At 38.6% G+C, this 24,238-nt stretch overlaps 1 protein-coding gene across 6 annotated transcripts in view; it reads left to right on the top strand.

Annotated features, from left to right (window-relative positions):
* ATG10 (autophagy related 10) overlaps positions 1–24,238 on the top strand; it is a 99,984-nt gene that overhangs the window by 55,496 nt on the left and 20,250 nt on the right. For 4 of the 6 annotated variants that reach the window (XM_079995792.1, XM_079995788.1, XM_079995787.1 and 1 more), the window contains exons 4-5: positions 13,464–13,590; positions 19,584–19,681. In XM_079995792.1, coding sequence (XP_079851918.1) covers positions 13,464–13,590; positions 19,584–19,681 — 225 coding nt within the window. Of the gene's footprint in view, positions 1–13,463; positions 13,591–19,583; positions 19,682–20,646; positions 20,726–24,238 lie in introns of all 6 variants that reach the window. The other 2 variants (XM_079995789.1, XM_079995790.1) reach the window with 1 other exon arrangement.

Genomic DNA, 24,238 nt, shown 5'->3' with positions numbered 1-24,238 from the left:
CAAAATAATAGGGTGATATTTGTATTGAATATAAGTGTAGTTCTTGTTTTGGACAAAAGAAAGGGGAATTTTGGTTATTTGGCTCTGTCCAAAGGATTCAGGTAAGTTTCGGGGTCAAGTGTCTAGATTCTCCCAGATTTGAGAAGTAACTTTTGAGGTTTGGTTGGGACTTTGGGAAATCCAGAGATGTGAACTAACTTATGGAAGCTGCCTACATGAGAGAAATGATTTTTGGTTCCCTTATTAATCTTGTTTCAGCTGAAGTGGGAAGAGGACGTTCCCAACCCTAAAAACTGTAAACAAGCAAACAGACTCCCAGAGTACATTAACCAAAACACCTGTCAGTTCAAAATAAAAATATAAGCTGCAGCTTCTAATTCACAATGGCAAATTGCAGTCGCTTTTTAAAAAGCTGAGTTGCAATTAAATTTACACTCAACTAGTACTGGATCACATCATAGCCCAGCCAGGGCAGTGTATATGTGGTAGCAGAGTGCTGTGAATGAGTTTCCAAGTGCTGCTTGTATCTTTGAAATGCTTGCTTCATTATTTTTGTAGTAATGGTACATCATCTTGTTTAATGAAGTCATGCTAGGTTTATGTAGATTCACCCTGTCCTAAGTTCTTACTTGCTGATGCAGGAGACTTTAGATTTTGAAGTATCATTAGGGTTAATCATCTACTTTTAGATTTAAGTTGTTGTTGAGATAATGCTACTTTCCCATGATCATCCTCAGATTTTATGCCCAAATTGAGATTGGGCCAGTGTTCTTTCTCCAATCTACTCTACCCTCTGGACATTACTGGATAACCAACACTTAAATAATTAATCAATAATTTCTATTTAATATTTTCATATTAAAAACATAAATGTAAGTGGAAGTTTTAGTCTTTGACGTAGCCACCTAGAAGATCTCCCTATCACATTCTAATTTAGCACGAGTGATTTGTAGATGGATTGTGTCCAGTATGGTATGTGCTCCAGAGGGCAGGACCTGAACCAGTGAATTCAAATTACAAGAAAGGAGAGTCTGACTAAAAATTAGGAAGAACTCTCTTGATAGTAAGAGCTGTTGAACAGTGGAATGGGCTGCCTTGGAAAGTAGTAGACTCTCCTTCATTGGAGGTTCTAGAAGAGAGGTTGAGTGTCCATCAGTGTCAGCGATTCTTTAGCTATGATTCCTGCATTTCAGGGGGTTGGACTTGATGACCCTTGGGGTCCCTTCCAACTCTACAATTCTATGATTCTTCAATTCTTGTATGAAGCAATGGGGAGAAAATTCAGAATGTGGTGGTGGTTTTGCACCTCCACTGGTGCCACTGAAGAGTTGGTTCTGATGGCTCTGATAGCTTGGGGTTAGAAAGGGCTGATTCCAAGCTCCAAACTAGAAAGTTACAGCATTGTCAATAACCTAACCACACATTTGTGGGTGAATTTGTTGTGCATAATGACTGCTGTGTCTTATGCTTTCTCGGCTGACAATACTGATTGCTCTGGCCTAGCTGAAAATAAGTCAAAAACATAGAAAGCAACCTACATGTTCTGCTCATGTTCTAACATGCATTATTTGGCAAAGATCCTTTTAAATGTTACATGTTAAGGGTGACTACAGCAGCCTAGAGTGTATTGACACCCCTTACATTGCAGAGATACGTTCAACAAAAATTAAATCCATATTCAGCTATCAGCTTAATATTTGAGTTATTCTCAAACATTTAGTAGTTTCTGGCATCACTTCAGAAAGCTCCCTAAAAGTGAGGTTGAAATGTAAGACAATATTGTTGAGTCTAGGAGAGGGGAAGAAGTGCCTTGAGAGTGCCTGTTGGTTCGGTGACTCATGGAAGCCTTTTCCTTGTTAGCATTCAGTTTTTCTCCATGCATAAAAGATGCATTTTGGCTGTTCATAGAATTTGCTTTTTAGTGTGGCTTAATTTGGCAGTTGGATGCCCTCATACAGCACTTCCAATCCCAACAGACTCTGTGTTGTATAAGATAGAAACTGCACTGCTGGTAAGATGATTGCAGGATCAATGTGAGCTGTGACATCAGCATGCCAAGCTTTGCTCTGACAACATAGGGGTATTCCTTTTCCTGGGATCATTTTTGCATTAATTTTTAGGTATTGAATCATGGAGCACAGGCAAACAAACGCCCTGTTGTCAGCCTCTCAGGGTTCATGGCAGGGTGTCTCATGATCTAAACTTTTGCACTGTATTGCAACCTGTTGCATATAGAAATGTTGCAGTGAAGGCCAAAGGCAACACAAAATATTGTTCAGAGAGATAAAAGCAATTAGAAAAAGAAACAGTTGCTTGTGATCACTGCTCATCATCCTTTTGCCTCTGATAAACAGGTTTTGTAAGACTGTGTTGTTTCAAAACTGGTTTGTTGCTGTTTTTACCAGAGTTGGCAGTAGAAAAAATACAAGTATACACCAAGGGAAAGAAAGTGTCTCTCAGACCACTTTCAGTTCTCTTAGTAGCTATTATGTGCTTCCATATTCCTCTATAAAAGTTATTGTTGATTTATTCTTATTATTGTTTTGCTTATTTATATCCCACCCTTACAGAAACTCAAGGCAGCTTACAGAGAAAATAGTAACAGCTAAAAAGGGAATCATAGAATCATATAATTGTAGAGTCAGAAGGGACCATGCAGGCCATCTAGTCCAACCCCCTGTAGTGCAGGGGTCTTGTGCCCAATGTGGGGCTCGAGCCCACAATCCTGATATTAATAGTATCATGTTCTACCTAGTGAGCTATCCCAAAAAATTAAAAACAAATAAACATTAATAGACAATTATTTTTTAATAGAAGGGCTTGCAGACCTGAAGAGAACATTCGGGGGCTCAATGTGTCAATAGCCATTTATCCCTACGATGATTGCAGAGGGACTTAGCTCCAGTTCATGCCAAACAAGAACAAATATTGTGCCCACACATTCCCTTGTCTGCTTCTCTTCTATGCCATAATGGAAAACTCCCATTATTAAACCACAGTGTCCTGTTAAACCACAGTTCCCCATTAATCTGAATTGTGGTTTGATATGTTGGTTTATAGCCAGATATTAAACTACTGTGTCATGGTTAAGATGTAACAGGAAGTGGTTGTTTAATATGTATTGGGAGTTTTTTCATTACACAAAGGAGGAGGGAGTGCATATGTGCAAGGTTCATTCTTGGTCTAGTAAATTGTGGTTTATTGGACCAAGCACCTTTCATCTGAACCAAGTTATTTATTATAAGGCTGCACCACGAAGTCCCAGATTTAGAACTGAATCATCCCTTTAGGAAGCAGATCGTGGTTTCCCATTATTTCACAATCATTGGCATGCTCCCATGAGGCTGCGTATAATATGGTGTGACTAAGATTACATGCTGTGAATCAGAAGGTATGTAGTTCAAAGGTCATGTAAGGCATGATTTTTGACATTCATTTGTTGAAACTAGCCGTGGGTATAGTTAACCACAAACCCAGGACAACACTGCAAACTGGTTAACTGAAACCTGAATCAAAAGCATCTGAACTCTTCTCAGGCACCTCTTAGGAAGAGAAAAAATATGAGCCTAAGACTTACTGTAGCTTGTGCACATTGCACGAAACCATGGTATAGCCATACACTTTTTGTGTGAATGCGGGCAAACAGGCTTATCCTGAAGATGTTATTGCAGTAGGACCAGAGACAGTAAGAACATAAGAAGAGTCTACTGGGTCAGGCCAATGACCCATCTTGCACAGCATCCTGTTCTCACACTGGCCAACCAGGTTCCAGGAAGCAGAACCCAAGTTTAAGAGCACTTGCCCCTCCTATGGCTTCCAGCAACTGGTATTCAGAAGTGTTACTGCCTCCGACCATGTAGGAAGATCATAGCCATTATAACTAGGAGCCCTTATCTTCCATGAATTTGTCCAATTCTCTTCTAAAGACATCCAAGTTGGTGGCCATCACCTGTGGAAACAAGTTCCATAATTTAACTATGAGCTGTGTGAAGAAGTACTTTTTTAAAATCTGTCCTGAATCTGCCAACATTCAGCTTTATTGGATGTCCATGAGTTCTAGTGTTAGGAGAGAGGAAGGTCACCTCTTACTTGCCTTTTCTGTAAGCTAAAAAATCCCAAACACTGCAGCCTTTCTTCATAGGGGAAACACTCCACCCCCTTGATCATATCGGTTGTCCTTTTCTGAACCTTTTCCAACTCGACAGTATCCTTTTCGAGGTAAGGCGAACAGAATGGTACGCAGTATTTCAAATGCTGTTGCACCATAGATTTGTAGTACAAATGTAACATTAAGTGAAATTCATTTTCCTACAATGAAGATTCTGTATAGCTCCCTTAAAACACTAAAGCTTTTGTCTTCTGCGTAGCAACCAACTGAGCCTCAAAGAATATGCCAGACTTGCCCTGGAACTTGCTGGAGAGAACATAGTTCCCTCTGTGTCCCCACCCTGATTTTATGCTAGGTAAAGTTGCAAGCTATTTTGAAAGAAATATTTTGCTGAAATTACATTTGCCACAAAAAATAACCACAGCCAATTGTTTTTTGCAAAACATTTATGTTTAGAACTTATTTAAGGCAAAGCATTCCTTTCCCTGGATCATCTATAAGTTGTCAATGAAACATTTTATTTTATTTTTTAATGTGGAGGGGGTGGGATTAGTGCTTACCATAATATTATCCAGAATTTGGTTAGGCTTTCCCATAAAGCTGTTAAATTGTAGAAGAACGATTATGGTAAATTCATGCAGATGCTCATGTTTGTAATTAGTATAAAGCTTCCTTGCTTCTTTCCACTTATTGTCATAGGAGTACATAGAAATTTAAGATGCAGTCTTATTTCTTTGGCAAAAGAAAAATAGAAGCTTTTACAGGAAGCTTGAGGATTTTGGAAATGTCAGGCTTTCAACGTTCCATATTTCTTTTGTTACAGGAAGGTTTTTTTCTCTCCTTATTATGGAGCTCTGTTTCCACTTCTCAAATAATTTTAAGCGTTATTTGGTGTTGAGAGAGAATTTTCTCTCATATCAATTTGGGGTAAGGCGTTGTCTTTCCTTATAGCATGTTTGCTTTATTTGCTTGAGCCATTTGGATTTGTTTTACCAAATTATTCCTTGCCTGCAGGGTTTTTCATTCTCTTTCTGTGTTTGTGGCATACTGTAATGTGGTATGTGGTCTGGATGTGGATTAATATCTGGTAGAAGATCCTGCCTTAAAGTATGATTTGGGGCTTTGGGTTCCTTCCAGTCTCATGATTTCATGTTTTGGAGCTGAAACTGAACTGTAATCGTCATTGCCTTCCTGGCCTATGTGGTCTAGTGGTTATTCAGTCTGAAGGAAACTCTGTTCACGTGCCAAGAATTCCTGTTCTCCCAATGCCATTCTCCATGTCTTTTGACAGCCTTAAGTGTTGGGGATAGGTGGTATTGTGAGGTGGTCTGATCCTAGAAAATTATATGTAATTGACCACATATGTTTAACTGCTGGATTCCATAGGGGAGGATTAGACACAACTCAGTAAGTTATGCCAAAAAGCCAAAGTAAGCTTGAATATATTAGACTCGTGGGGACTTCAAGCAACAAGGGTGAATTCAGGATTAATAAAGAACACCTGGGAGGTGGAAACTTATGGTAGAGATAAAATCAAACCAAGCAGACAAGCCCCAGCAGCACCCTTACATTAAACTAATTTCAGTTCTTTATTTGTTTAACTTTGTACTGATGTAGTCTTCCATGTTCGTTTGATCTGGTACTCCATTTGCCCAAGGTGAAGCGCACCTTTGTAATTGTATAATTTGGGGTGTAAAAAGGGCAATATTTCACACAGAAGTCTAAAATATGCAAAGCCTTGTGGGAAGTCATTGTTGGTAACACAAAATTACTGATTTGTGCTCTCCAGAGTAGGAAACTTAAAATAAAAGCATACAGCCTGTTTACTGGATGCATCTTCTTCTTGAGACTTTCCTAGACAATTATTTATTGCATGGGGATTGCACCATACTCCACATTAAGGAATTTGGAGTTTAGGGATCCAATAGTTATGTTCCTGAAACATAACAGACTAGTGCTACTTTAGTGTTCCCTATTAGCACTAAATGGTTTGCATTTACTTTTTTTTAAATCTTTCAGACCCAATAGCTTTTCAGCTAATCATGCTAGAAACTTTGTGCCTCTTCTGGCTTCCTGTTGATGGGATCAAGACTTGACTCTGCAATATGAATTTTGAAGGGAGTTACAGTTAGCAGTAGGAGAGCAAGGGAGTTTGTTGAAGAGGTGTAGGAAGGACTGCAGTCTTGCAAATACATCCATGTCATATCACCCTATTCCACTATCACTTTTTCATACTGTTAAAATGCCTGCAAGCTGGATCTGCAGTGCTGGAGAATCTTGCTTCAGAAAGGATCTGGACCAAGCTTTGTGTGACATTTGAGGATGGGGAAGAAGAGTTGCAGCATCTTTTTTGTAACAGTTGCCTTCCTTGTTTAACCACAACTTCTGTCAGCCTACCTCTTCCTCAAGAATAGCCTTTGCTCACTTTGTGTTCTGCCTTGACCTAGACCAGTAAATGCCTGGGAACAGTTATGGACCACAGGTATGAAATTTACGGCATGTAATGCCTTAAGAGAGAATATAATGAAAATGATTTACAGGTGGTACATGACACCAGTCAAGCTTGCAAAATTTTACCATTTGCCCGATAATAAATGTTGGAAATGTAAAGAGACTGAAGGCACATTCTTTCACCTTTGGTGGACATGCCCAAGGATTAAGACTTTCTGGGAAATGATCTACAATGAAATGAAAAAGGTATTTAAATATACTTTTCTGAAGAAACCAGAGGCCTTTCTTCTGGGCATGGCCGGCCAATTGGTGTCAAAGAAGGATAGAACTTTCTTTATGTATGCTACAACAGCAGCAAGAATACTTATTGCAAAGTACTGGAAGACACAAGATCTACCCGCCCGGGAAGAATGGCAGGTGAAGGTGATGGACTTCATGGAACTGGCGGAAATGACTGGCAGAATCCGAGACCAGGGAGAAGAGTTGGTGGAAGAAGATTGGAAGAAATTTAAAGTTTATTTACAGAAACATTGTAAAATTAAGAAATGTTAGAAGGAGGCTGGAATGAAGTTATGTGGCTTTAGCGGAAATATTATAAAGGATTAAGTAAAAATAGATTGTTAATGGATGAAAGGAGGAAAGGTAAAGTTACATTATATTAAGACAAATTATAGGATAAAAATTGGGAAAGATGGAAAGGATTTGCTGAAATAGCTAACTGAACTAGAATAAAAAAAAAAGGGGGTGCGAGGAGGTCAAGGAAACAAGTTAATGAAAGATAAGTTATGGGAAGGTTCGTTGTGTTTTTTTTAATTGTTTCTATTTTTCTGTTTTTTATTATTATTTTATTATTTATTTATTTATTTTCTATTCTTTTCTTTTTTTACTGTGATGTGTTGTTATGTTTTTGTTTAACTTGGAATTATGTCTTTTTTTTGTAACATTTAAAACTTTAATAAATATTATTTAAAAAATAATAATGAAACTGTTTGACCACAACTTCTGTCAGCCTACCTCTTCCTCAAGAATAGCCTTTGCTCACTTTGTGTTCTGCCTTGACCTGGACCAGTCAATGCCAAAGTCAAATTAACGACTTCTGCTAACAATTGAACTTTGTGTGAAGGATCTTGTTGGAAGAGCTTTTTGAGAAGACAAAAATCCTTTGTTTGCAAAAAGAGAAATGTATATGTTGTATTAACTTTTCTCTCTCAAATCCTTCCCAAACAATTCTAATATAGTGTTAAAGGGAACAGAACTGATAACATTTTGGAAGCAGGCATAAGACTTTTTTTAAAAAAACTACCCACCCGAAGATTGACAAATTTTGCTTGTGAGAATGCATTTGTAAAGCAACTTGTATCATTAATTAGATGACTACTTCTTGTCTTTTTATTATTAAGCATTTATTGCACTAGGTATGGTGCTTTAAAGCATCTGCTCAGTACTCCATTATGATAGCACAAAAATGCATTTACGTGAGTGTAATAAAATAACAGATGCTTCCTGATGACAACTTCCCAATTTGTTTAGGAAACAGTCAGTCCCAGATTCAGTTTTCCTATGCAGTGTGGCAGCCACGCAAGTGAAATTATCATGGAGAAGAAAATAAGTGGGGGAAATCAAGTGATTGTGTGCTGTTTTTCTAGAAAATATTAGTTCCTGTTGAATTAAATTAAGTTAAATCCTGTTTTGAAACAGTTGAATATGATAACTTTCTACTCACCATTCTTTTGATAACAGACTTTAGTTCTGCCTTCATAAAACCAGTAAAAAACAGGCCAAGTTATATTAATGCAACTAGCATAATGCAAAATGAATTGAGCAGTAATAGAACTATTTTTTTTGTACTGGATTGTTTCAGTTGCATTTATTAGAGTAGTTAATTGTTTGTTATGACACATCCATTAATTTGTACTATTTCAGTTTCAATATTTTAGACTGCCTTTCAGGGGTACCCTTTCAAAAGCAGCACACAATATTAAATACCATTTAAAAACAAACCATAAAATTATCAAAAATTAAGGTGACCTCCAGTTATGCTTACTTAGTTGCCTAGAATCAAGCAGTTGGTCCCTTACCTTTCCCGCCCTGACCTGGCCACAGTGATCCATGCGATGGTCATCTCCAGGCTTGACTACTGTAATTCGCTCTACGCGGGGCTGCCCTTGAAGCTGTTCCAGAAACTCCAGCGAGTGCAGAATGCTGCAGCGAGGCTCCTCACGGGGTCTCTGCCATGGGAGCATATTCACCCAGTGCTTTTCAAGCTGCACTGGCTCCCGGTGGAGTACAGGGTCAGATTTAAGGTGCTGCTTTTGACCTTTAAAGCCCTTCACGACCTAGGACCCTCGTACCTACGAGACCGCCTCTCCCTGTATGCCCCACGGAGAGCCTCAAGGTCCATAAATAGCAACACCCTAGTGGTCCCGGGCCCTAAGGAAGTTAGATTGGCTTCAACCAGAGCCAGGGCCTTTTCAACTCTGGCTCCGGCTTGGTAGAACTCTCTGCCTCATGAGACCAGGGCCCTGCAGGATCTGATTTCTTTCCGCAGGGCCTGTAAAACGGAGTTGTTCCGCCTGGCCTTTGTCTTGGAGCCAATTTGATTCCCTCCCTCCCTCCCTCTCTTTCTTTTTTCCTTTCCTTCTCCTCCTACGATGAGGCTACATTTTAATATTTTAATGTTTAAATATTTTAATGTTGTATTTTAATTTTGTTTTTAAGTTGTAATCATTCAACTTGTTTTTATTATTGCTTGTAAGCCGCTCTGAGCCCAGCCTTGGCTGGGAAGGGCGGGGTATAAATACAAATTATTATTATTATTATTATTATTATTATTATTAACGCACTTCACTTGCACAACAGAGTTTTCCTTTCCTTTCCTTTCATTCCCAGTAACTCATCACAAGTCTCCAGAAACGGCTCCAGAAGATGGGGAAGGAGAAGTTCCATTGTGCAAATGGAAGTTGATTCACATGGTGGTGGATGTCACCCATATTCTAAAACACACTAGTGCATCTAAAAGAATGATGGGAGCAGCACTAAAACTATAACACCATAATAAACCAATGCACATATATAATAAAATGACTTTTTTTTAAATCCGCAGCAGTAAATCCTAAGACTAAATATCAGTTAAAATCATTTCAGAATAAACTGCATGCTGAGGATAAAATTGCTTGTCTCCTTGTGGTGCATGTTGTCTATGGCTCTATTTGGGCATTCTGCTTGTGTGTAAAATCAGTATCTAAAAAAGTGAGAACAGGAATAAATCTCCTAAGATTTGCCCTTCCTATAGCCCCCCTCAAAGCATGAAGGGCAAAAGTCTGAAGTGGAGAGCTTCTTCTGCTGAGGAGTCCTTCCCATGCTGTTTGGAATGCTCAACTTACTTACTGAATCCAACTTTGTCACCTCAGTGGACTTAAGTTAGTCAAGCCTATTGATTTCATTGGATCTGCCCTAAGGCTGACTTAGCTGAATTAAACACCATGAGTTGAATTCAACGATGCACTATTAACAATAAAAACAGATTGCATTGTCTTTCAAAATTAAAATATTCCGCTGTGTCAGCATTGGTGAAGAGGACAGAGGGGGTTCCTCATAGGAATGTTTTGTAATTGTGGACTATCACTCCTGCTCCAAGTAGTCTGCACAGCAGGAGAGACTAAGAAGCAGAAACTAGTCGGTATATATACCTGAAGGCATGGTGCCGGAGGGACTTGGTTTACCATAACCAGTTGGTCACTTTTATGTGCACCTGGCACAGCTGTGATGTGCCAGCATGGAAGGAAAAGGAAGGGCTATTTTAATTACCAAATAGGGCCTCTTTATACTTTGCGTTTAGGACATGAGGCAAAATCATGTCCAAAGAAATGTATCCTATGGTGTATTATACATTTCTTAGTGATGATTAAAAAAAATAATTGTTTCTTTGCTACTTAATGTGATTGCTAATCATTATAGCTAAAGCTAGGATAGTTTGTTTTAAAAGCACAATTTATTTTCCTTTGCACATAATACTAAACAGAATAATCTCTCAGATTTTGTGGTCTTTTCATTCACAGGGAGCGTCAAATACTGTAAAGGGTGTATTAAGGTGACTTAAAATGAACTTCAGTTAGAACATGGCTCAGCTTCAGAAAATGATGCTATCAACATTTACAGAGACCAAAGTTGACTTCCCCTTGGTAAATTCTTTTCATCCGCCCTATTGGAAGTACAGAGAAAAATATTACACATGAGTACTCAAGCCTTTATGTCATGCATCCTGTTACTACTGTTTACCAAATAAAAAAGGATTAGAGCTGGCCTTAAGAAGGATTCAGAAGTCCTTGTATGTTTATAGATCACAGATATAGCAAGTAATCATATTTCTAGAAACAAGGCAGGCAAAAATGAGAACTCTGAATATCTAGTAAAAACCATGTATGTTTTCTCTATAAAAAGGCATGTCGTGTTATAGTTGTCTATTGAACAGGTTTTCATCTTTTTAAAAATTGCTTCAGCATCTTTCTAGAAAATACTGCTGTTCTGTTTTTCCAATAATTATCTTGACTATTTTAAATCACATACTGGTTTTATTTTCTGAATAAGGTCAGGCTGTTGACTACTACTAAGTTGGAACATAATGTTAAGTGTTTAGTCAAGTTTAACACAAGTCTACCATCTTTAACATGATTTGTTCTGGCATTTTCCTAATGTAGGAGGAAGAATTAAAGTTCATTAACAACCTGAGAGGCATATGATACCGCCAACTGTGTTCTTAGGGAAGCTGTTTGTTCAGCCATTCAGCCATTCAGTACTTCACCCAGAAAAATCAGTATAGCGAATTTTGAACTCACAGCTGGTTGTCACCAAGTGCACCTACAAATTCTATGGCTGTATAAGGCATGAGTTTGGAAGCATGCCATTACTCAGCTTGTGCGCACATATGCACGTTTTTCTGGCAGGCGTGCTGCCTTTACACTGTGAATGCATCAGTTGTGTTATCTTGACAAATATGTTCCAGTATTTCCTTTTAGTTCACTCCATGAAGCATGTTTTTTAAAAAGAAAAAAGAGAAGTTAATGTCCTCATTTAAAAGCCTTTGAACACCAGTACTTGCCAGTAAATTAATTTGTTAATTGTGATCTTTTGGGAGGGTTTAATAAATACCTCTGCATTAGGCTCCACCTCCCTTGTAGCTTAGATATTTTCACCATATCATTATTTACTCCTACTTCAGTAATGGTCTCCTTTTAGTCAGTTTAAGAGCTCTGTTTTCAATAACATGGTTGCAAAGGTTTATAAACTACCAAAAAATAAATAAAAAATCAGTTGTGCAATAGAGTAGCAAGAACAGAATTGGAGGGATTGTGTGGATTTTTCTTCTCTTCAAAAATTGCACCAAGCTGTTTATTTTATATATGGACGATGATAGCAGTGCTCAAACGTTTTCTGTGAAATATGCTAATATTTGGAATTTTTAGTATCTTTTCGGCTTTAAGTGAAAATATCATACCTTGAGCACAATATTGTGTTATTTATAAATAAAGCATTTTTTAAAAAAGTTATTACCCCAACACACCAATACTCCCCCCAGATTGTGAATTAAACAACCCACGTTTATTTATTTTTGGGATGGGGGATGTTAAATTTCATTTTCTTTCAGTTGTGTTGCTTTTCTTTATTTTTGTATGACATCGAAGTATATGTTCTTTAATAATAATTTTTTTAAAATAAAAAAAGCATCAAGCCTACTGTCTCTTTCAATCTTGACATTGACATTTGTTCCACATAAATTGAATTATATAGGAAATTATCTGAGGTTAGTTTACTTTTCAAATTGACTGGAAGATCGTCAGCAGTAACGGTAACATTTCACAGAACTAAATTGGTATGTTGACAAAATGGGTGGAATGTATCCATGCAGAATATAGACAGTGGTAAAGCTGTTTGATAATAACTTGTCCATCTACCCAGCCTAATTCACCATGCCACCGCAAAGTTGCTTAAACCAGGTTTAACAGCAAAACATGGTGCATGCTGGAAGTGTCATAAAAATCGTACAATTGCTTCAACATGTGTTGATTTCTGTGTGGGTTTGCCTGTGTGAATTGACCCAGGCTAGGTTTATATAACAGTTCCCTCAGCTGGTGCATTTGCACTGCTCTTCCTCTCCATCCCAGTATGCAGCAGAAGCATAGGCAACTGGGGAGGTTAGTGCTGGAACCCTCCCTGCCATCTGCAAGTGCCTACAGTAAAGTATATTGATTATCCTTTCTTGGGTTGGAAAGAACATTATAGGTAAAACAGACATAAGAGGGAATTGGTGTAGCATCATGGCTAAGAGACTGAACTTTGAATCAGCAAGTCCCATGTTTAAATCTCGGCTCTGGTATGAGCTCACTAGTCAGTCTTAGGCAAGCCATTCAGTCCTGTCTGCATTCTGGGAGATAATAATAATGAATTTCTCCTACAAGTTTGTTGTAAGGGGTACAATTAGATAATGCACATGAAGCACTTTGGATGCCTGAATGTGTTTAACAAATGCAAATTATTAATTTGGAAGTGACCTGCTCAATTCATACATGCCCTTTCCATAGTTGAGTTCTGAAGGGCGGAGTAAGTTTTAGAAGTTTTCCCTAGGAACTTGCCTATGATATCATTAAGAAACCTTTCTCTCATTAAAAAGTATCCTATTTTAATTAATAAGTCAACAAGTAGAGAGATAAAGATACATGTGAAAGTTTTAAAAATAAAACAAAAAAGGAAGGCAGCCTGAAGAATGTGAAGTGATTGCTAAAATTATAATCTTATGATAAGGCAGGTGACAGCATGGTGATAGCATTTATGATTATTTAAGGTATTTATTCATTTGTATTTCATTCCCATTCTCTCTGGTTATGTCCACTGCTAATGTTTGTTTCAGGAATGTCTAGATGACTCTCAAGTGGCTGGAAACTCTGCAGCATCTGAGGTGATTCGCTATGAATATCATGTTTTGTACTCCTGCAGCTATCAAGCTCCTGTACTTTATTTCAGGGCATGTTTTTTAGGTAAGATGTCCTTTTCATGAAACAATTATTAAAAAGAAAAATGTGCACATGGAGTATTTATGAGACATAGAAATTGTATTGGATTAACAGGAAAATAAAAGAATTAAAAAATGTTAGCGTATGGTGGTTGCTGTTGTATATATTTCAGATTCTGTAAATATCAGTATCCTGGGGCAGATGATATCATCTCAGCCTGAATAAGTTTGATCTTAAGAGTCCTGGCAGCAAGCCTATGGTTAACTAAACCTGCTGGCAATTTCTTTACAAAAAAGAAAAGAAAAATCTACTGTGTCAGACTCAGAAATGGGGCCAACTTCTGAAAAGATGCCCTTGAATATGTACTTATCCAGAATTTTCATTTTAAATTAATAATGTATTCTGGCTGAGAATGATTAAATAGAGAACACCCCTTACTTTATCATGTTTCAACAATTACAATAATAATTTTAAATCTCTTTGTGCCAAAAGTTAGCTTTATGTATTTTCATTGGCATACATTGCTTTTGGTATTTTCTTTTCAATCTTTGTTGCAACCAATGTTCCACTGCTGCTTCCCTTACTTTGTCAGGAAGGTGGAACACTGCCTCCTCCAAGGCCACTGTTAGTAATGCTTACTTAATTAGCAGGCATAGAGTGATCATATTTGTAGCAGTGTCTATATGCTACTCTGCTCTGCCCAAGGAGTCTGTACCTGAGGTCAGGGAGTTGGAATCCTGAGGTCATTTTCTAAACTTAGTCTCCTGCATAGCAGTATCAGTAGCTTTTGTGTTTGGAATGATCTGTTAGCTTTATCTAGATGAACACATCTGAATGTTGCTAGTGATATCTTTTTCTTTTTAATTAAAAAGTAGCTTAAGCTGCTTTGAATGTGTTTGGTAGATTTAATCACTCGCTGCCTTATATTGTTTAATGGCTTTTAATTTTGCCATGTTAGCATTTTAACCAGCTCTTTGGATGTAAAATGGAAGAACAAATTCTCTGACTCCTCTGGTAAAAGGGATTTTAATCTGAGGTTCATTTTCACGCAAATGACAATTCAGGGTATATTTTCAAGTTAGGATGTAGGGAATTGGGGACATATATCAGGCTCCATTCCTAGTAATAGTTCCCTAATTCACACATACCACACTGCAATTATATACGTGCTTGTGGTTATTGCAAACATTTAACGAAGTAGCAATACACTGTTGTTTAACTTGTCTGCAAATGGCAGGATAAAGAAAATCTTGCTGCCCAAGTCACTTAGTGTTTTCAAAATATACAGTAGGCACATTAATTTATTTGTAGTGTGATAAAATGTCATCATATTTGTATTAGATGGAACAATAGCATATACCCCTTAGAAGCAAGTGGGGAGTTTGGGAATGGTGATGCTGCAGGTAAAGGAAGTAGGGCAGTTCTCCCCCCACCTTTTTTTTTTTTTACAGTACTGTATTTTCACATAATTAGTATTCACTATAAGCAGTTAATCACCAGAGAAGAGCTCCCAGAGACAAAACAAGTTGTTTAGCTTGTCAGCATCAGGGAATCGGAGGTGTTGAAACATGACTCCTTATAGCTGGAAGTGGATATTACAGAAGCTGATGGATGATCTAATGCACAATCTTTGTATTGTGTGCCAACAGCTCCCCTTGCAGTACAGAGTTTTAATTGTTCCTGCAAGTATAATTATACATTTTAGCACTCTTCTTGGGAGTTTTTCACAATAGAAAATAATGACTTTTGGAGGATTTCTACAATAAACTAGGGCCTCCTTATATCTTTTTAGCAGCCCCCTTCTGACCTAAATAGTGTAGCATATCTCTTAACAGATCTTTCCAACCGATCTTAGGTGTCCTTTATATATAGCAGCAGTGGTGTTGGAGCTGCTTTACCATGGGCAAAAATTCCGCCTTGAGCACCATTAGGTGGGACACAAATACACACACATGCCACACACACACATACGTCACATCACATATCAGCAGAGTGAGTTGTGCAGATTGTTTCCTTGAAAACACTGCCTGACTGGGATCAGAGTCAACCATTATTTGTTACAATTTTGCAAGGCACCAAAGGGATAGATTTGGACACCACGATTAGAGCAAGTCCTACAGAGGCACCCAAAACGCTGACTGTTCTATCTGTAAATCAGTTTTGATTATTGCACTACTTAAAAGGACCTCCCTGGATCCAAAAATATTCAAAAATATCACTGAGTAGCAAATATCCCATTTGGGGGCAATTTAGTTAAGAGGGAGATGGTTGTCCAGCTTCAGACATGCTTGGAGGAAACTGATTAACTAGACCCATTTCAGTTCAAACTCTGACCCAGTCACAATACTGAAATTGTGTTGGTTGCCCTGATTGATTATATTTCCTAGGAGAGAGATGGCGGAGTGTGACCCTGCTTGTTCTCTTTAACCTGTTGGTGACTTCAGTACTGTTGACGACAGTATCCTTCTGGAACGGCTCTGAGAAGTGGTGGTTAGAGGTACCAAGTTATGATAGTTCCACTAGCACCTTTGAGGCCATTCCCAGAAAGTAGTTATGAAGGGCTCTTGTTCAGTGCCGCTGAACTCCTCTGCTGTCCCACAGAGTTCCATGCCCCCCCCCATTTAGTATCTGTTTGAAGCTTCTGGGAGCTGTCATCGGGAAATTGGGAATGAGCTGTCGCCAATATGCAGATGACACCCAGATTTCTCTTTCTGTTCTACCTGCATCAGGAAATATTATTTACTTGCACCCCGATCCTATGTATGCTGGTGTGTCAGACTTGAGTCATTAGTATAAAATTGTGGTGTGTGACATTGCAAAAGCCAGGTTTAGGATTGTGTTGTTAGTGTATGTTGTTGTTGTTTAGTCGTTTAGTCGTGTCCGACTCTTCGTGACCCCATGGACCAGAGAACGCCAGGCACTCCTGTCCTCCACTGCCCCCTGCAGCTTGGTCAGACTCATGCTGGTAACCTCGAAAACACTATCCAACCATCTCGTCCTCTGTCGCCCCCTTCTCCTTGTGCTCTCCATCTTTCCCAACATCAGGGTCTTCTCCAGGGAGTCTTCTCTTCTCATGAGGTGGCCAAAGTACTGGAGCCTCAGCTTCACAATCTGTCCTTCCAGTGAGCACTCAGGGCTGATTTCCTTCAGAATGGAGAGGTTTGATCTTCTTGCAGTCCATGGGACTCTCAAGCGTCTCCTCCAGCACCATAATTCAATGTTAGTGTATAGTGTATATTAAAACTCACACACACACACACACACACACACACACACACACATTTTGGAGCATTTTCAAAACATATACAGTGGTGCCTCGTAAGTCGGAAAAACTCGCAAGACATTTTCGTCTTGCGAAGCAAGCCCATTGACGGCTTAGCGGATTAGCACTATTAGCGGCTTTTAGTGGCTTTTAGCGGCTTAGCGGATAAGCAGATAAGCGGCTTAGCGGCTTAGAAAAAGGGGGGGAAGGGGGGAAAAGTCGGAAAAACTCGCAAGACATTTTCGTCTTGCGAAGCAAGCCCATAGGAAATTTGTTTTGCGAAGCACCTCCAAAACGGAAAACCCTTTCGTCTAGCGGGTTTTTCGTCTTGTGAGGCATTCGTCTTGCGGGGCACCACTGTACAGTGGTACCTCAGGTTAAGTACTTAATTCATTCTGGAGGTCCGTACTTAACCTGAAACTGTTCTTAACCTGAAGCACCACTTTAGCTAATGGGGCCTCCTGCCGTTGCTGCCGCGCCACCGGAGCATGATTTCTGTTCTCATCCTGAAGCAAAGTTCTTAACCTGAAGCACTATTTCTGGGTTAGCAGAGTCTGTAACCTGAAGCGTATGTAACCTGAAGCGTATGTAATCTGAGGTACCACTGTACTTCAATCATTAATGTTAAAAAATAAATAAAACCAACAGAAAACATAATATTTAAAATTTTAAACGTTTTGGAATGTGTCTGTGCTAGAGAGAAAGCAATACGTTATTTTTCTCTTGGTTGTATTTTTACCACTTCCATACATAATGCTGCTTCTGGTTGCATGATTCATGTTGCATCATCTGTATGGTTGTGATTTTCTGGCAGCAGTGTCCTATGAGCAATTTCTGGTGAAGTGTATCAGCTTAGCTGCTGACAACAGATAAATTAGAAATGTGATACTGGTAGTGTATCAAGAGGCAATCCTAGTTTTAACAAGGAAGCATGTTTAGCAGGGCGACATGCATAGCATTTCATCCTAAGTTCATCTGGCATAAGATGAGCTTTCTGTGCAGACTTCCCTGCACCTGTCCATTTTTGTGACTCTTCAGCTCATGTATATGCACCAAAATAGAAGTGTATGTAAACATCACGTCTAAATTTCCAACATAGAAAACATAGCACCTGAGGATTCATAATCTTCAAAACTATTGTTGCTGGAACATTTGCCTCTGTATGACAACTGAGGAAAAGTAATAGTCAGTGAGAATATTATTTTATAACAACATCAGTAAGTGCAATCACATCTCTGTGAAATGCTAAGTGATAAAGCTTTGATCTCTGAAAGAGGCAAAACTCACCCCAAATTCACACTATTCTTTATAAATTAAAAACCTAAATGAAGCTTAATTCTTAGTGAGAATTCAGAAGCCTGAAATTTTCCCTTTTATATTTATAGATAAAATGATTTTTTTTCTTTTTACCATTTATTTGTATCATGGTAGTGTTGCTGGTGTGACCTATTTTAGGTCCAACACAGCAATCCAGGTGTGGGTCTCAGCCTAGTAGAGTAAGACCTTCTGATCTAGATATTATTATGGGATTAGAGGAAACAACATAAAGTGCAATTTGTGGTTTCTGAGGACCAACAAATTGAATTTAAGACATGGTCAGGTATGTATATTACAGCATAGATTATTTTATGTATTTATGTGTGGTTATATCTATAAGGTTTTTCTATTACTCCCTTTACAGTGATTAAACAGTGAACATTTGAAAGAATAGCAATTCAAATATGAAATTTAAATTATGTGTTGACAAATTAATATAGTAATAAGAGATTGTCATACTTATCTAAGCAAAAAATCCTTACATAACATCCAGAAGCAGCAGACATATGGAGGAGGGGAATTCCACAGTAGGAATCTGCTTGCTCTTTGTGTGCTCTCCAGTAATATAAACCACACAAAGGAGATCACCAGGAACCTTTTCAATTGCATTTCCTCTATGTGTGGTAACTTAGGGCATGCTCCAGCTGCCTCATTAGTAGTTGTGGCTTGTGTATCATTTTATCACATAATGCAATAAAATCCTATTTCCCTACATAGATATTGTTCACTTTGCTTGCTCACCATTTTATTTTCCTACACTGAAGTTACCACTGGTAAGATGTCAACAGAGAAGTTTGTCTTCCATTTTGAGTGTGCTCAACAAAAATAAGATAAAACTGAATCTGATGGCAACAGGATTTCGGATTGTATCTAAACATGACATTCAAATGTTAATTGGACGAATAAATCTTGTTTATTTCACGGACATGAAAATGTCAGTGGAATAAAACTATTTATCACAGGATAATGGCCTTCTGACACCTGATAAATGCCAAGATAATGATACTTATTGAAAAAGCATCAAAATAGTCTCTCATTTGTCAAAAACAAATACTTGGGCAAAGATCATATGTTTCTTTTCAATACAGTAACTTCATTCTGTTACAAAACCTCAGCAGCTATCCAGGATACAAGCGTAAGCACCAATCAATACTGCATGGTGAGGACTCTGAAGAGGGCAGTTATTCTGCTACATGGACATGACAGCTACAAAACACTCAACAGGGTTGGGCCATGTTCCATCACACACACACACACACACACACACACACACACACACACACACATCCAGCCACATACACAAACATCCCAGATGTTGTTGTGGCATCTTTTAAAGGAAATAGAATTTTCTCTGTGTTTTCTGTTTCTGCTTTTGAATTATCTGCATTTCGTGTGTGTATGTGGAGATACATATATTACAATTATTATTTTTTTCCAGATGGAAGACCTTTAACTCTGGATGAAATATGGAAAGGTGTACATGAATGCTACAGGGAGCAGCTCTGGCAGGGCCCCTGGGATACCATTACACAACAGGTTAGAGGCTTCTTCCACCTATTACTTCATTACAGCATGGAATTAATTTAGTTGAATAATGGATACCAGTATCCCAAACTACACCTTTATTAGTCCAGAAAAAGGGATCTACCCTAAAAAGCCCATTTGCTAAAATGTGTGAGATATTAATAGCATTAAAATATGAAATAATTATACAGTCTTTTATTACATGGGTTTTAAGCACAACTAGCTATAGATGATTCCTATTTTTTTGTTACTACTGAAAATCTTTCTACAGACCAGATGGAGGTGAAGTTCTGAAATAGATAATTCACCTCTTTCTATGAGCCAATGTAAGTGGAACAATTCCCAGTTCCATTTTGAATAAAAATAGTCGTTCAGGAGAAGCATTTCTAATGCTGTATTTAAAGGGACAAGAAATGTGTGTCACAGGCTCACTCTGGACCTGCCCTTCTATATAATAGAAATTCAGATTAATTTCTGTTGTAGTTGACAAGCACCTACAACTGTGTTGCTGTAAACAGAACTTTTCAGCTAACTGAAAAAGAAGGGGAAACAAATTCTGGCTGAGGCCATTGCTTTGGTATGATAAGCATGTATTAATCCAGCCTCACTTGGTTCTATTAGAACAGTGGTTTTCAACCAGTGTGCTGTGGCACCCTAGGGTGCCTTGAATGATGGTCATAAGTGCCGCAGGCAACACTGGCCTCTGTCCCTCCTTCTTTCCCTCCCTCCTCTGATGTCCTCTCATGTCTCTGCCTCTCAAAGCTTTGCACAGCTGGTTGTTACCTCAGCCCTGGCTACAAGCTCCACAGGCGAATGGTGCCTCTGGGGCTGGCCAGGGGGTGCTGGTTGTCAGGAACTGAGGAGCCTCGGAGTAAGCAAGCAAGGGAGTCCAGCCAGCTAGTCCCCCAGCCCTTGCTCTTGGGAATGGATGGACAAATGGGAGGCTAGGCACTGGCCACTGGCCTTTTTTGTGCTAGCTGTGTGAAATGTCTGCCTGGTATCTGAGTGTTCGAAAGGGAAGCCTTTCCACAGTGGTGCCCACTGCTGCCTCCCAAGGTGAGTAAGATGGTGGCCTCATGTTCACCTTTGGCCAGTCTCTATTGGGCCACTAAGACTGGGGGCATCCTCCAAGGCCCCTGTTGGACTGTGTGAGGAGGCACTTCTCTTTGGAGTGTGTGGGGAGGGCAGCTCAGAGACCAAGGGTGGCAGCAGTGGCTGCCCAGAGGACTCCCAAGGACGGGAGAGGAGAGGAGGCTGAGGGAACACTCCACAAGGGAGGGTGTTCAAAAAAGGGGAAGAGCTGCCAGCACTGCAGGCAAGGGGTGACATAACTGGGTTCCTGAGCCCCACAGGGGCACTGCAGAAAGAATGTAGTTGGTCAAGGGAGCCGTGGACTCAGAAAGGTTGAAAACCTCTGTAGTAGAAGGTCACCGTTATCATAAATGCAGAATTTTCCTTTGTTGAAGTTCTGTAAAATTAAGATGCAATTATTCTAAGATATATATGTATTTTGCAAAACTTGGAAACTAGGGCATTTTCAGACTGTCACTGTTTTGTGAATGGGATTCAGTTATATAGCAGCACATTCAAGTTGCGCAGTTGGTGAATTTTGCACGCTTGCGCAACTAATTCCCCCCCCCCCCCAGCCCAAACTTGGATCTTTTTTTCTTCAGTAAGGAAAATGATGGGGCAATACACTGTAAAGTGTGGATAATTACTCAACACAATGTCAACACAATGTCATATAACCTCCCCAGAAACAAAAATCAGTTCAACAGACAGTTGACATCAAAGAACATCCCTGCACATTTGTGCAAACAAATCAGGATAAATGTTCAGTTAGCAAGTCATCTGGAAGCAACCATAGACATATTTGAAGGACTTTGTTGGAAAGGTTGGAGAGACATTGATTCAAGCGTAGGGTAAAAGATATAATCTTTAATGAGCCTCCTTCTCGACCCCCCTTCCTCTCATTTGCCTCTGAAAAGCCTGTCTTGGAAGGGAGACTACAGCAGGCTTTACCACAAGTAGTGGAGGAGAAATTCTCCTTGCTGAGTTTAATCACATCCTGTCAAAAGTGCTTGTATGCTAAAATCTGGTGCTTTTAACTCTTGCCTATTCTTTGACTTGGAAAACTTCCCCTTGAACTTTGTGTAGGGGGTGGTTGTATTTTCTCAGTGTGGAGAAAATACTTCTCTCTGATTGGTGGAAATTGATGGTGCTGCCATAGGCATTGGGGAAGTTTCTAGAAGTGCTACAATGGTTTGGTATTCTCCCATTGCTTTCTTTGCTTGATGCCTGATAGTGCACAGATAAGCTTGGTTGAGGTTATTCCAGCTTGCGCTAGCTGGTGTGGTGGCGCAATTGAATTGCCACTATTAAGAAGCATGGGGAGAAGAGACAGAGTTCATAGGGAATTTATAAGATGGGTAACCTCAAAATGAATATTACCTTGAGGGTGGGGATATGGAAGATGCAGAACTGAAGACATATTGAATAAAATAAAAACAGTTGATCTGAGGAAGGCATCTCATAATTATGTCAAGTGTTCACCGTGATATAGGCAGTAACCAATTTGACACATGTTTAGCATTGTAATGTGTTGTCAAAATGGATCAGCGCAGTTTTGAGGAGAGAGAGGCACCATGAGGTATCTATATTTATGAGCTGAAATCGCCAATTTGCTCTACACAGATTCAGAAACTATTCAGATAATAAAAAACTTAGATGTAAATTAAAACTAATTCTAGATAATCCAGCCTTTGTAAAAGAGTTTTCTGTGGTTAAAATTTACAATAATGTAACAAATAATAATGCAATAAAAATACAAAATATGTCTGTTTTCATTTGGCAACTAGAAAACCTATTTGATTTCTTTTTCATTCACTTTCACATAAATAGATACAGAATAAATGCCCCTGTACCCCTGGCTTCTACACCTAAGAATAGTTGTAATAAACTTTTCCTTGAGTAAATAGAATTCTGAGCAAATGAGCTCATACTCACTAAGGCTTAATCAATAATGGGATATATAATTGAATACACAAAGCTAGTGGTTGAGTAAGCTAATGAGAATGAACAGCTTGAGCCTTTAAATCATCAAGTTGCCAAGAAAAAAAATAGAATCATAGAACCATTTCACATCTTTGACAAGACTATTGAATTCCTTCAGTGTGATCATCCTTATATGTGCCCTCAGTTGCATAGAAATAATATAGTATGTGAATCAGACACACAACCTGGTTATATAAGATAGGTACAAATGGAATTGTATTGTGTAATAGTTAATTATCATAGGTTTATAATATACCGTACCTTCCTTTTTTCCCTCTCCCCCCCCCCACATTTTCACTTTTTATTTTTATTCTATATTGTTTGTTTTAAGTGTTGTTTTAAAAACTGAAATAAAAAGAAAAGAAATACATACACAACCTGGATGATAGTCCAGGCTAATACTTGGAAATATACATCCCTAACTTCATGGGTACATTCTGAAAAGTAAGGGTGTTTAGGATTATAGCCCAAGTTTAAGGACTGTGATTATGTGATCCTGGTAGCCTTCTTTTGAGCCTCTAAGAACATGAATTTCTGCAGTCCTGTATATATTCTTCTAATTCATACCAGGGTGCTCTCAGGTATAAGCAACCTATAAGGTAGCATTTTAGTGAGAATTTGGTGGTGGCATCAAATGCTTGTTCTAGATGGAAGTATAGGTAGTCCGTCTGTCTAAGGAAGTGGTGTGTTCTAATGTTCCAATGTTAGATAGGGTTATATTTCCCTTAAGGAATGGGTTTGCATTTGAGGGATCCATTTCTATCACTTTGAGTCCTTTTGTGTGGTGTATACTTCACTAGCTTAGGCAAGTATACCAGATGAGTATGTATAATTATTTCACCCCAGAAACTCCCAATTTTCTTGTATGTATGTCAACCATACATGCATGGTTTATGATGCTGGCTTGTTTTAAATCAACCATTAAGATTCACCATAGTTCATTCTCATTTGAAAGTAACTAGAATCACCAATATACCTAAGTTTATGATAGCCTCTACTTGTATGAATAGTATGTATAATAATTGTTAGAATTAGCTTTTAAAGCACCTTATGATCCTTAAAATTGATTGTACAAAAGGATTATGCCTAACAAGTGATTTTTCTAAATGATTTAACAGATCTGTTGAGTGTATATAATTCCAAGCAGAATCACTTTTTATATTGCCTGATCTAGTTAAGCTGAAGTACATGGACTCAAATGTGATTTAGTCCATAATGTGTAGGTTTCAGTGGCATACATCCAAATACTTTGGCTGAAAGTGTTTTGCATTATGCATTGCAAATAGCATAATAATTGAAGTAGCAATGGAAAAGAAAAAATAGATACACAGTTTATATATGATGGTGTTTAGACTTCTGTTGGATGGTTCTACTGGTAAGCTGTGTTAAAGGGATTTATAGAACCCTTTTTCTGTTCTCTAATTCTTTGATTGTAACTCTTTCCCTGTGCAGTAGCTGCAATCCTTAAATGGAACAGGAGGAATCAACTGGATCAGGAATGATCAGTGATGAACC

Source organism: Podarcis cretensis, assembly GCF_951804945.1.
Source record: "Podarcis cretensis genome assembly, chromosome: 11".
In the NCBI taxonomy this organism is placed as follows: Eukaryota; Metazoa; Chordata; class Lepidosauria; order Squamata; family Lacertidae; genus Podarcis; species Podarcis cretensis.
Note: the sequence above shows the minus strand (reverse complement) of the source record. Positions and strands in the feature narration are given on the sequence as shown.